Here is a 13,591-nt window from a genome sequence, read left to right as displayed (position 1 = left end):
AGAGAGAGAGAGAGAGAGAGAGAGAGAGAGAGAGAGAGAGAGAGAGATTTGGTAGAACACCCTCACACTGTGCAGGGAGCAGCAACCACATAATCCCAGGCACAGCTGAGCTTCCAGTGTCCTGGGCCTCTGAGACATGTGCTCTGCTCGTCCGTGGTTTTCCAGCTCTCAGTTTTGAACTCACCCGCGCCATCATGCATCAATCAGCATCTCCGTTTTATCTTCCCGGGAATGAAGGGCTCTTACTTTCCCAGAAGAGCATGTTCTTGCTTTTATTAAATAGAAGCGAAAAGGATCATAGAATCGGAGACTCGCAGACTAGAGCAAACAGCTCAGACACTGGCCCCATTATCCCGGAGAACCTGCAGGTTCAGGGCAAACCTGGATGTCTGGGGACTAAGCAGAGCGTCTTGCAGTCCCCACGCCAGGGTGGGGTGGTTCCTTACACCCCTTCTTTCCTGTGCTCTAGGGTGGATTTCCTTTGCTTGCCACCCTCATATGTCCATCAGAATAAATACCCGAGCCGAGTGCAAACAAGGAGCTGAAGCCATGCTAGTGGCTAGCAGTGCGAACCGGGCACTTGAGCCTTCTCCACGGCAGCAGGCAGGACTGTGGAAAGATCATCAGACCGGGAGTCTCCCCTCGGTTGCATGTGGATGAAATCGGAGGCAGGAGAATACTGCCTTTAGGGTGGATTTGTTTGTTTATCAAGCAAAATATGATACAGGTTCTCACACCTGCCCTGACATACTCACAGACACCTCAACCACGGGATCCTTTCTCACTTTTAAGCAGTGTACAGAACTCCACAGTGTGCAAAGCCGTTCCACGGCTCCAAGATGAGCCTGGAACCCAGGCAGTGAGCCATTTGCCAGCTGCCTCTATTTTCAGGTGAGAAGACAGAGGTTCAAAGGAAGTTGGGTCACCTCACCAAACGTGAGTGACACACGGAGAGCTGGGTCTTGACAGTGCCCGCCCCTGGGTGAGCCCACTGATTTGTACTGCCAGCCAGCTGGTGCCCCCCCCCCTACGCAGTCAGACAACACAGAGATGGGCCCACTTGTGGAAGTAGCAGAGTGCTTCTTCCTTTTGCAAAATGTCTCAAGCATCCAAAAGACCATAGAATAAAATAAACACCCAGGACCGTCAAGAGGATCTCACAAATAACCATCTACATCCCTCTCCCAAGGAAATAAAACATGGTGGCTCCCACTGGCATGCTTGCTCCCCTTCTTTGTGGTGGCTTCCTGATGGCCAGTGGCATTCAGGGCCAGATTATCCAAAACAACATATTGATGTTTGCTTTACATGGATCTTCTGAATGTTAACATAAGATATCTATTGTGTCTGTTTTTGTTTTGTTTTGTTTTGTTTTTTAGAGACAGGGTTTCTCTGTGTAACAGCCCTGGCTGCCCTAGAGCTGTCTATAGACCAGGCTGGCCTCAAACTCACAAATATCCGCTTGCCTTTGCCCCCAAAGTGCTGGGATTGAAGGCATTCATCACCACTGCTCAGCTCAGAAGGTCTATTTTTATTGGGGTAAAGTATACAGAACACCTTGGCCATCTGTACGTGCCCATCAATGACAAGGGACTTCACAAGCTGTGTAACTGCCATGTTATTCTTCCCATGAACCTTTGTACCACCCTAAACTGAGGCTCTGAGCCCATTAGGCACCAAATTCTGTTCTATCTGCCTACTCCCAGTGACTGTTCCACTCCTGTCTCTAGGAATTTGCCTATTCCAAATACCTTGTATAATTGTCTTTTTGCATCTGCCTTTCTTAGATTAATTCATAGTGATAGTTTGGATGTCATTGACCCCTATAAGCTCTTAGAGGAGTGGCATTATTAGGAGGTATGGCTTTGTTGGAGTAAATGTGACCTTGTTGGAGGAAGTTTGTCATTGTCAGGATGCACTCTGAGGTCTCCTATGGTCAAGCTATGCTCAGTATAGAGACAGGTCACTTTCTGTTTCCTGCAGATCAAAATGTAGAACTTTCATCTTTTTTTCCAACGCCATATCTGCCATCACACCACCGCGTCTCACTGTGATGACAATGGACTAAGCCTCTGAAACTATAAGCAACCCCAGTTAAATGTTTTCCTTTATAAGAATTGCTATAGTCATAGTGTCTCTACACATCAATAGGAACTCTAAGACAGCCATGCTGTAACAGACACGGAATCTCAATCTTTTTGAAAGTTGACTAGTGTATCACACTGTGTGTGCACACCATGTGTTTATGGTGTCCATCCAGCAACAGGCTCCTGGGTTGCTTCTACTTCGGGGCTATTGTGAATAATATCCTGTGAACAAGGCTGTTACAGTTGGAAGGTAAAATATCCCCCATTGGCTCCTGTGTTTGACTCCTCGGTCCCCCATTCACAGTGCCATTTAGGGAACCTTTAGGAGACGGGGCCTCACTGGAGGAAGTGGGTCACTGGGGGCCTGGCCCTGAGGGTTGTAACCTGGCTCCAGTTCTGGCCTGAGCTCTCCTGGTTTGTTGAGATGCGAGAATTCCTGACTGCACACACCACCGCCATGAACTCCTTCATCATTTTCTGCCACGATGGACTGTGTCCTCTCAGACTGTGAGCCAAAACAAACACTTCCTTGGGGCTGCAGAGATGAACCAGTGGTTAAGAGTGCTTGCCATACTTCTAGAGAACCTGAGTTCATTTCCCAGGACCCATGTTTGGCAGCTCACAACCATCTGTAACTCTAACTCCAGAATATCTCTACGGGCAACCACACATATGTGGCATGTATTCACACACAGACACACACACACACACACACACACACACACACACGATAGATGATAGATAGATAGATAGATAGATAGATAGATAGATAGATAGATAGATAGATAGATGATAGATAAATAAAAATATTAAAAATAAGATAAAAAAAATCTCCCTCATTTCAGCTGCTCTGTTGATACTTTGACATGATGCTGAGAAAGCGGCTGACAGAATGAGTGGACATGACAGGTCCCTGCTGTCATTTCTTGTGGGAACTATTCCCAGGAGTGGGGTTGCTGGAGCAGATGGTAATCAGTGTTTGCTTTTCTGAGACACTGCCATTCTGTTTCCCAGAATCTTGAACCACCACGCATTCCCAGACATGGTTCCCAAGGGTCCCAGGTGCTTTCTCATCCTCACAAACACTTGTTGCTGTCAGTTCTGATAGTGACCATCCCAGTGGGGTGAGCAAGACATGCTCTTCAGAATCCTCTCCTCTTAGGCTCAGAGAGAGGAATGTCACACTCAGGGGACAAGGGTCACAAACAAGACCAGAAACATCAAGACACAAGCTGGGTCCCAGCCACTCATCTTATTAGCCCTATTGTATTGGGTCCATTGTTGCACATCAGGGGCACCCAGCTATGGCTTCCAGCTAGATTCACTCTCCATCTTTGTTCCGTTCAATCCAAACTTTAAACAAAAATCAACACGAGAAATTATAGGGGCTTTTATATAGGAAAAGCCAGGATTTCTGATTTCTTCCCCCAAAGTATCCTGGGGCCATTTCCAGCATGGCAGTGGAACAGCAGTGATTGCCCTTAGGACATGTAGTTTCTAGGGTGCCACAGTCCCCCTGAAAGTCCTGATGTCTTTCCTCACTGGCTGACATGATGACGTGGCAGTTGGCAGCCCCCTGCCTTGTAGGCACATGCCCAACCCGTAGGTCAGAACCTCATGGTCAGGTACCACTGTTTCCTTCCGTACTCTGTCCTGTATTGTCTCTCTGAGAGCCTTGGCTATGTCTTCACCGCAACAGAAAGACATACTGGAGCTTATACTGCAAAACATAAACAGACAGCCTGATCCTGGCCCGGCAGCACGGGGTGCTGCCACGCCATCTCTTCACTTTGCCTCTTGTGGGAACTCTGAGAGCAGGCTGAGCAGCCCCAGCCTGGAGTCATGTCCTAGTATCACAGGGTGGTGCTCCCTTCTTTCTCTTAGAGGAGTGGGGAAAATCGCTCCCCAGTTTGGCCAACCCTGATGAATGGGCCTTCCTGACAACAGCCCGCCTGAGCTCTTGATTTGTCTCTGTCCACAGGTGAGGAATGACCTGACCGGGGTTTTGTACGGGGAGGACATCGAGATCTCAGACACAGAGAGCTTCTCCAACGATCCCTGCACCAGCGTCAAAAAGCTCAAGGTAGGTGCCTCCTGTCACTAGGGACAATGATGCACCTGGGTGTGGGGGTCCACATGCTCTGTCCCAGCCTTGACTTCAGTATAGGCCTCAGAGCCAACTCTCCCTTCTGACCTCTCAGACCTCAGGAGTCAGCCTCCTTGAGCTTCCCCATGGCTTATTAGCTCACTGATAGCCAGGTTCTGTGCCACTGGAACTTGTATGGCTATTTCAGCCATGTTTGAATGACAAGTAGGGCACCCACCCATGTCTTGTCTCTTGCAAAGGGGCGGGAGCCAGGAGCTATCTGGTCCATCCCGAAGCATTGCTGTTAGGACTGAGAGCCCATCTCCTGATCCTCCCCAGCGTCAGCCACTCTAGGGATGGAGGGAGGCAACTTGAGGTTCCCCCTTGTAAATATGTCTTCCTTTCACTGTCTGCTGCAAACTCCAACCCCTACAAGATGCTGGTCCCTCTCCTGGGCCCCCAGATATAATTGTGCCCACCCCTGTTCTCGGGTCGGTCACAGCATGACCAAGAAGGTCCACTCTCAAGGGAAATGAAGGATCTAGGGCAAAGGAGGGAGAAGTGACTCCTGCCACCAGGGGAAGGGATCAGTCCTGCCTCTAAGGAGCTGCAGGCTGCAGGGAAGGAGAGCTGCAGGGCCAAGGGTAGCAGGCATGCTCTACTAGGGAAGCATCAGAACTTCACAGAGCATAAGGCATCGGGAGCAGGAGTACCAGGGTGATGCCGAGGCTGGAAACAGAGCTTCCAGCCAGTCCCCAACAGCTGAGCACTCAGCTAGGAGACTCTCTCTTCTCCTGAGTGTGGAGGGAAGCAGCTGGCCTCAGAGCCATGGACTTCTTTCTTCCCCTCCCATTCCCGCTTGGGCATGGGTAACGCTGTCAACATGAAGATCTCACATGCCAACTGCTGGCGTCTTTTCTGACTCAAACGGGTCCAAGGTTTGCTTTGACACAGCAGATGGCAGTTATAAATCATAGGTCATAAGATTGTCCACTTCACTGATGAGGATCCAGAGCTCAGAGCTGGGGAGCCAGGGGACCCAGAAGAACTGCACATCTCCCGGTATCCTCCAAAATAGACAGAGCCTGTGAGTCACACTTTGACCCTGGGAGTCTCTGCAAATGAGGACCAGCCCCTGGGAATAACCCAGGTTGCTACTGCCCAAGCTTTCCCTCCATGTTGTCAAGGACTATGCTGTTGCAGGCTCTAGATGGGCCCCGTGGAATCTGGAGGATTCAGGCCAGTGTGGAAGGAGGCTCTGTTGTGCCAGTCTTGTCCTGTCACACGTGGAATGTCTCCCCAGAGCAGGTCGTGAAATAGCTTCTGGCCTCCAAGGCCCAGCTGAGTTCTAAGGGAAAGACCACATGTGCGGAGCTGAGGTTTCAGGATCCAGGGCAGAACAGGATGCTCTGCTCATCGACCAAGTTCAAAAAAGACGTAATGGAAACAGTGCTGAAAGCAGCAACCCAAATACCCTGCCTTTCCAGCCTCCAGCCCCTGACTAGTCACCAACACAGGGCTGGCCACCAACAACCCCAGGGCTCGACCCCTTACCCATCATTTCTTCTTTTGAGCTCCCCAAAGTCCTCTGGCAAAGAGGTTTTGAGATCAATTTCACTGAGCGTCAAAGTGGTTGGGTAACCTCTCAGTCCCACAGGGGAAGTGGAGGGCTGGAATTCCATCTGGAGTCTGGTGCTGCCTTGGCCCCACTGCCCCCAGCTCCCTGTGCAGCCAAGGTTGGGAGAAAAGATCCTAGCAGTGCATAGCTCAGAGGCTCAAGAACAGAGGCACTGCCCTTTCTCCTGGCCATCTCCAGCTCACAAACCCAGATCCGTGTTGGTTTCCTAGGGCTGATTTCACTGTGCTGCAGCACGGTGCGGCTTAGTAGTAGGAGTGTGTACTCTCTGGCCTGGTTCTAGAGGTTGGGGTGGGGGCAGAAGTTGGGGTGTGGGCGGCACTGTGAGCTCTCCAAGCTTACCTTTCCATCAGCCTCTGGTGTCCACAGTCCTGGGAGCTCCTGGCCCGTGGCTGCCAAGTTCTAGCTCCACCTCTTGTGGTCCCACCTCCCTTTTCCACACTGGCCTCTCATTAGGACACTCCTCAAGCTGAACTAAGAGTCAACCCCATTCCATTATAGCCGAATCCCGCTTTTAAAAAACACACCCTCTGCTGCTGACCCTGTTTTCCCATGGGATCCCATTCCAGAGTGCTGGGCTTTCAGCCTATCTTCTGGGGTGGGGCATGGCCCACGACATTAGACAGACTATCCACCTTCTCCTTCTAGCGCCCACTCCTCCCATTAAAAGGGAAGCTTCCAGAAGCATTTCTCATCACCTACAGCCAAACCTAACTGCTCAGTAAGCTGTATGTGAGTGTCTAGACAGTAAAGACCACTGAGCAATAGGGATAAAACACTCAGAAGAAGGGAACAGGCAGGAAGTTCTGGGGAGCCTGGAAGAAAGGCAGCCTCTGCTTTAGTGTGGGCTAAGTGAAGCGGGGACGGGACGCAGAGGACTGGGAAGAAGCTGCGCACCAGATAATGGGACAGGAATTTGCAGCAGAGGCAGCAGAGAGTGGAGCCAGGGCCGAGAGGGGGAAAAAAAATCAATGGCGCGGAGGATGCACTTGAGACGCTCTTCCAGAACTCAGAGGAAATGGCTGGCAGGATCAATCCAGTGAGAGGAAAGATGACGGCGTGAGACGGGAGAAGAGAGCTAAGAGGACTCCAGGACAGGAGGCAGAGCCAAGAGAGACGCCCCAGCAGCAGCAGCAGCAGCAGCAGCAGCAGCAGCAGCAGCAGCTCACGGGGCAGCCAGAATCTGGCTTCTGGTACATTCCGCAGTAAGGGGATAGGGACAACCGAGGAAAGGGGAACTGGAAAGATTGATGAAGTACAGGCAAAGGACAGCGGTCCGTCCCCAGGATCCCACATAAAAGTCCCGGCATGGTGGCGTGCACTTGTAACCCCAATGCTGGGGGCAAGGAGAGAGACCACTGGGTCCCTGGGGCTCACTGGTCAGCTGCTCAGTCTCATGGGACAGCTCCAGGCTCCTCAGGAGGAACAATGCCTAAGATTGACCTCTGGCCTCAACACTCATGCACACATATATGAATGCTCACTCATACACAAACACGCACACATCCAAACACACACACTATAGGGAGCAAACCCAGATCACATGAAATTGCCAGCATTCAACCACCGGGGAGCTATAAAACCCACAGTTAGCTCAGCAGCGTAAAACTGTAGCTGGTCTCTGCTTCCCAGCCACTTTGGCATAGGAAAGAACACCTAATGACATCTTAGCAAATGTTTTGATGTACGAACTCTAAGGATAAATCTTGCAAATATCTAGGCAGAGGTGTGGGGGTGAGGGGAGGGGAGTCAAACTTCCCACAAGGTTCTCAAGCACAGGATGCCCTCTACCCTTTCTGCATCATGAAACCCCAGGGTTAATGGAGCAACTGGGACATACACATTACTGTGTGAGGCTCACGTGATGTGCCAAGCGGGAAACCTTCTGGAAGTTGATCCTGCGAGCCAGCCGGGAGCAACAGCACGCTTTACAACTGAGGTCAAGACAGAAACAGCCAAGTGGAGAACATAGAACCTGGGGAAAGAGAGATAAGTCTATATAACTGCTGTGAATGGAGATATGGATGGGAAAGAGCATGCGGCTTCCCACAGGATGCAGAAACACGTACAACAAACAATACCAGGGACGTGAAATCCAGATTGCACCCTCAGAGCCTGAGAAATGGGAAATGTAAGAAAACGTGCACCAAACTCTTCGTCTCCATAAGAGAAGGAACAGTTTTAAATGAGGTGGTTTCTCAAGCCAAGTCTCCCAGCCAAGGAGGCTGAGGTGACCTGAGCCTAAGGTGATCATTTGCCTTGCTAGTGCGAGGCCCTAAAAAAACGCTCTCTGTCGCCACCTAGAACCTAAAATTGTAGACAGAGACACCTAAGATAAACCCGCACTGAATGACCCTCTGGACAGCATGGTGGTAAGTGGGACCCAAAGCTACCAAAGCGTGGAAGACAGCAGTAAAGAAAATCTGATCTGTGTGTCCAAACAGAAAACAAGCCTGTAACCAGAACACTCCAAACAGGCCTTTGCAGGGCAGACAGAAGTTCTGACCAGAAATTCGAGCCAGTCAGCTTCACCATGAAAACACCAGTGGCCCCAGATTGTGCTTTTTGCATGTTTCTGTTGGGGCATGTGGGAGGGTTGTTTGTTTCTTGTTTTTGAGATAAGATCTATGTAGCCCAGCCCGGTCTTGAAGGAGTGGTCATCCTGCCTCTGCCTCTTGAGTTTCTGCAGTGTGGAACACACCGCGGTGTCCTCTCCTCACAATTTGGAACAAAGTGATGCAGATGCCAAGTGTAAAAGACGGAGCAGAGGTCTACCACAATGCGTCCAGGACCCTGCCAGAGGGCAGTCAAGAAACGGGCACTGGACAGGCCTGCTACAGATGAGGGGACAGCACTGAGATGTCCCAGCTGCAGGTGGCAGACTAACGAAATGCAGAGCCACCTGCAGGACTCCAGAGGAGACGGGGCGGGAACACAGAGCACCCTCTTTTTAGTTACCTACATAGCTGACACTTGTGTTTTAATACTGGTTTAAGTGTGCTCTCCTCACCGACCATAACCCCTCCCCACCCCCAATGGAACACATTTCTTCCTCATCCCAAACAGAAGCTGGGCTCAGGCTTTGGATCAGACAGGCCTGCACTTACTTCTCTCCCTGCCTCAGGCATCCCCATCTTTCAGACATGCTCCTGTGGTGGTCCTCGCTCTCCCAAGACTGATGTCATATTAGAAACCCAGAAACAACTAAGCAAGAATGTGATGAGAATCAAGAAATAAATCCATGGCACGTCCCATCCTGAAATAATCATGGAGGTTCCTGGAAAAACCACGAGAAGCCAGGCAACTGGGAGCTCCATGTGGCCCTTGGGAACACAGGGCAATCAGTCACTGTGTGGTCATTAGAGGAGGGGGTAGCCTGTGCCTGTTCTACTGCCAGGAAAGCCCAGGCATCTCTGGGCTGCTTTTCAGACACCAACCTCACCACAGCCTGTCTTCTCGGGCCTGTGCTTCTGCTTTGATACCCAGGACAGACACTGTCCAGTACTTGCTTTGTTCTCACAGATTTATTCATTCTTTTAATCCTCCCAGTTACTGAACAGTAGCAGCCAACAAACGATGGCCCGATGGGCCAAATCTGGCCCTCCATTCAGTTTTATAAATAAAGTTTTATTGTAACACATTTATATAGAACACTGCTCTTGGCTGCTTTTGTGCTACAGTCGTAAGACAGAGTAATTGTCACAGAGAGTAATTGCCCGTGAAGCCTAGACCATTTACTACCTGGTCCTCTATTGGGAATGTTATTATCTCCATTTTACAAGTTGAGCTCAAGTTATCACATACCAGAGGCCATGCAGCAGGCGCTGATGGAGATTGCAACACAGGAGTGAGGCAGCAGGAGGGCTTGTAGCCACCACAGCTTCATGCCCATCTACTCTTCAGTGGCTGGAAGATTCTTCTGTAGTCTCTTAATGTTCTGGAAAGTCAGAGTGAAAGGCAAGCTCCTCCTCATGAGCCTTCTCAGCAATAAAGCAGGAAGGCAGTGGCTTTGTGGCTTCCACTTATGGAAGGGAGGAAAGACGAAGGACAACAGAGTCAACAGGCCCAGGCTGGGCAGAAAGTTCTAGTCCTTGCCTTTAAATACCTGTGAAAGGCTGGTCTCCAGCAATGCATCATGGGAACTCTACCTGCATCCCACAGGCCGCATGCAACCCAGGACAGCTGTGAGTGATGACTGACACAAAACTGTAGACTTTTTAGAATGTTCTGAGATGTTTTTCTTTGCAGTTTCTTTTTGTAACTAGGTTGTGCAGTTCTCGAGGATGAATGTTGTAGATGACATCACCGAGTCTCGCTGTCAAAAGGCTCGGTACACCTGCTGGAGCCAGGTTTCTGACTCTAAAAAGAGGAACCTATTTTTGAGCGAATCACAAAAATAGCCCAACACTGGGAAGCGTTCCTGTGGCTCACGGAGCACAGAGGGGGAACCAGCAGAGGCCAGAAAAGCTACCAGCAGGTCAGCAGTGGCCAAGAGATCTCAGGGCCCACCAAAGAGGAGCGGACGGTAGAGTCCCTTTCAGGTTTGGCACTCACAGGTCACAGGGAGGGACATGCATTCCCTACGGCTGGTGGAACAAAGCTACCAGACTACGAATCATTCGGATGATTCAGAGGGCATTGCCTCTGTGCCCTGACTAGTGACCTCCCCCTCTGTCCTCAGAGTCACTTATTGTCACACAGGCTTCATCCCCATTTGTAAGCACCTTGTAATAATACTGTACCTGCCCAAATCATCCAAGACACTGCCCCATTTCACACCAGCAGCCTGAGCGCCTCCTGAAGCTCGAATCTCATGTCATGGGGCATTACATCCCCAGAGACTCTGGGACTGGGATGCGCATGTCTGTGGGAGGCCTCTACTCTACGCTAAGACAGTGTAGAAGTGCACCCTCCCGGCCTTTGCTCCATGGGAGAACCCTAACCAAGATTGGTTACTTCTTTCCCTGACTGTCCAGGAAGGTCTTGATGGGGGCTATCTCCCTTTTCCTAAACCAACCACCTCCACATCCTTACAGGCAGAAAACCCGGGCCAACCTCTGGAAATAGATTTGCCTGGGCCCTGGGGGTGCACAACCAAAGAGTAACCATGCTGCATTGGCCCCAAGGCCAATTTTGCTCAGAGACATGGAGAAGAAAGAGCAGTATTTTTATCTGAAGCTAGATATATTATTGGAAAGCTAAATATACACGAGTTAAAGAAATGTCACACGTCGCCTGTAGGCTGCTGTGGGCTGTCCCCTTTCCATACTCTTCCTGGATGTGAGGACATGTTTCCTGCTTCTGTGCCTTCAGGGGTATGTCTGGTAAGAGGGGGAGGAAAGGTCCAAGGCAAATTTTGGTTAAACAAGAGAGTATTTATCCTGGAGGGGATCAGCCTGTCTGAGCCAGGACTTTAGAGACAGTCTCGGCTGGTCCTTCCAGCCATGCCAGATAAGCTTCTACTAGCTTGGTGGCTCATGTCACCTCATCCTCTCAGTACGGAGGTGTGTGGTATTGTTGGGATTTTGAAAGCCCCATGGTTAAGAGAGGGGCCCTACTGAAGACTCCAGATGACCTAGAAATCAGTGTCAGGTGACCCTGACCTTCCTTGCAGGACTCTACACTCCAGGGGCAAGAAGGCCGTCAAGCTGTGCTGGGCTCTCAGGGTGCTCATGTCCAGTCTGTCTTTTTCATGACTCACGATGGCATGTGCCACTCATGACCTCGCCTCAGCTCTGCCTGGCCTTTCCACAAGTGATTCTATAGACTTGATGCTGAGTGCTGCAGCCCAGACCAGTTGGGGCGGGGGTTGTTGTCTCACTCGGCCTGGGAAGATTTGCTCTAGGCAGGATGTGCAGCCAGCTCTGGGGTTCTGGGACCACACTTAGCTGGCATCGAAACATATGCCACCTCTTCCCACCTGTGTGCTTTGGAATCCAGAGCTGAAGTCCCCTGGAGCTGAGCCCGGAGTATACCACTGGCTGGTTTTGTGTGTCAACTTGACACAAACTAGAGTCATCAGAGAGGAAGGAGCCTCAGTTGAGGAAATGCCTCCATGAGATCCAGCTGTAAGGCATTGTCTCAATTAGTGGCCAATGGTGGGAGGGCCCAGCCCACTGTGGGTAGTGCATCCCTGGGCTGGTGTGCATCCCTGGGCTGGTGGGTCCTGGGCTCTGTAAGAAAGCGGGCTGAGGAAGCCATGATGAACAAGCCAGTAAGCAGCTCCCCTCCATGGCCTCTGCATCAGCTCCTTCCTCCGGGATCCTGCCCTGTTTGAGTTCCTGTCCTGACTTCCTTCACTGATGAACAGTAACACTAAGTGTAGGCCACCTAAACCCTTCCCTCCCCTGCTTGTGTTTTAGTCATGGAGTTTCATTGCAGCAATAGAAACCCTAACTAAGAGGCTGGGGATTGTGTGAAAGAGGCTGATGGAGCGTATATACTCAGGAGACGGCTAGAACAGGATGAGGCCGTAAGGGGGTTAGTTCAGAACACCAGCAGGCACCCTGGAGATCTAGTATCTATACACATACATGTTTTCTCCCCTTGCCTATTGACGGCTGCTGTTTCCAGTGCCGTGTGTACAGTGTGGTCTTCCCCATACAGCTGCAGATGCTTCCCAGAGAAGGGACAAAGTGGGTAACTGTGGACTTCCATGCTTACTGCAGCTTAGGATCCAGGGTAACACCAACATCCACTGCTGAATCCTTTGAGACTCTGTTGCTCAAAGTGGCCATGACAATGGTGTCTCTCTTGGGAAAGGGTTGTGGTTCCACTTACCAGCCAGATGGAGCTCGAGGGCTCTTCCTGTGTTAGGACCCTCACAAACCGGAGTTAAAATCAGTCAGTGGATTGGGTGGCCATTCAGAAGTGTGTGGTTTTTAGGTCCCTTAAGGATCCTGGAAACAAGGCGGTCTGGACAATGGAACCAAGAAAGAAGAAAGGTCATCTATCCTGGGCTAGGACATGTCCTGTGTCCTTGTGGGGCTTCTGGGAGTTGGGCACCTGAGGCAGGGTTCTGGCTGTGAGGAGCTGAGAGGACCCAGGCAGTGCTCCTCACTTCCAACCTGCATCCCATGGCTGCTTCGTTCAAAATGCCCTCCCTGGAACAGTGGCCTGCTAGGGTGGGAATGCAGCTCTCTGTGTAAGCGTTTTACCTGGGACCATTGATCATGGAAACTGTCATCTGTCCCCACGCATCCACCTTCACTCCAGGAGCCCCAGAAGAATCGGGTCATGAAAGCTCGGGATTTTCCAGTAGATGCCCTCAGTCATGGCCTTGTTCTCTGGAGTTCATAGCTCTACTCTGTCGTTCTCATCTGCAGGGACAGGCCCGGCTCCTCCTCCGTTTGCCTTGAGCTTACTTATTTCATTTTCAGTACCGGGATTTGAGCCTGGGCTTCATGCATGATAGGCAGGCTGTACGGCAGGCTCTCTCTACACAGCCCAGGGTGACTTTGAATGTGTGAGCCCCCTGCTTAGCTGAGATTTACAAGCCTGCTTCATCAAGCCTTGTTCCCAGTACTTCTTAAACTGCCCAGGCCCTTAGATCAGGAAGAGGAGCTCCAGCCCCGACAGGGTAGAGAGTTGGTCAGAGATAGGGCCATTGCCTATCTGGATTTTAGTTTTTACCTTCTGGGCTTCCAGGAAGAGGCTCATGGACTGGGCAGTGACAAATGTGACTCTGGAGCTTGTAGTGTGTTGTGTGTGTGTGTGTGTGTGTGTGTGTGTGTGTGTGTGTGTGTGTGTGGTGTGTATGTGTACTGTGTGTGTATGGTGTGT

At 50.8% G+C, this 13,591-nt stretch overlaps 1 protein-coding gene across 1 annotated transcript in view; it reads left to right on the top strand.

Annotated features, from left to right (window-relative positions):
• The window catches only part of Gabbr2 (gamma-aminobutyric acid type B receptor subunit 2), a 344,134-nt gene that overhangs the window by 174,876 nt on the left and 155,667 nt on the right, over positions 1 to 13,591 (top strand). The window contains exon 4 of the mRNA XM_013351873.2: positions 4,069 to 4,170. Within this exon, the coding sequence (XP_013207327.2) occupies positions 4,069 to 4,170 (102 nt within the window). The remainder of the gene's footprint in view (positions 1 to 4,068; positions 4,171 to 13,591) is intronic.

The sequence above is a fragment of the Microtus ochrogaster genome, linkage group LG5, assembly GCF_000317375.1.
Source record: "Microtus ochrogaster isolate Prairie Vole_2 linkage group LG5, MicOch1.0, whole genome shotgun sequence".
Taxonomy (NCBI): Eukaryota; Metazoa; Chordata; class Mammalia; order Rodentia; family Cricetidae; genus Microtus; species Microtus ochrogaster.
This window is presented reverse-complemented; position numbering and strand designations above follow the sequence as displayed.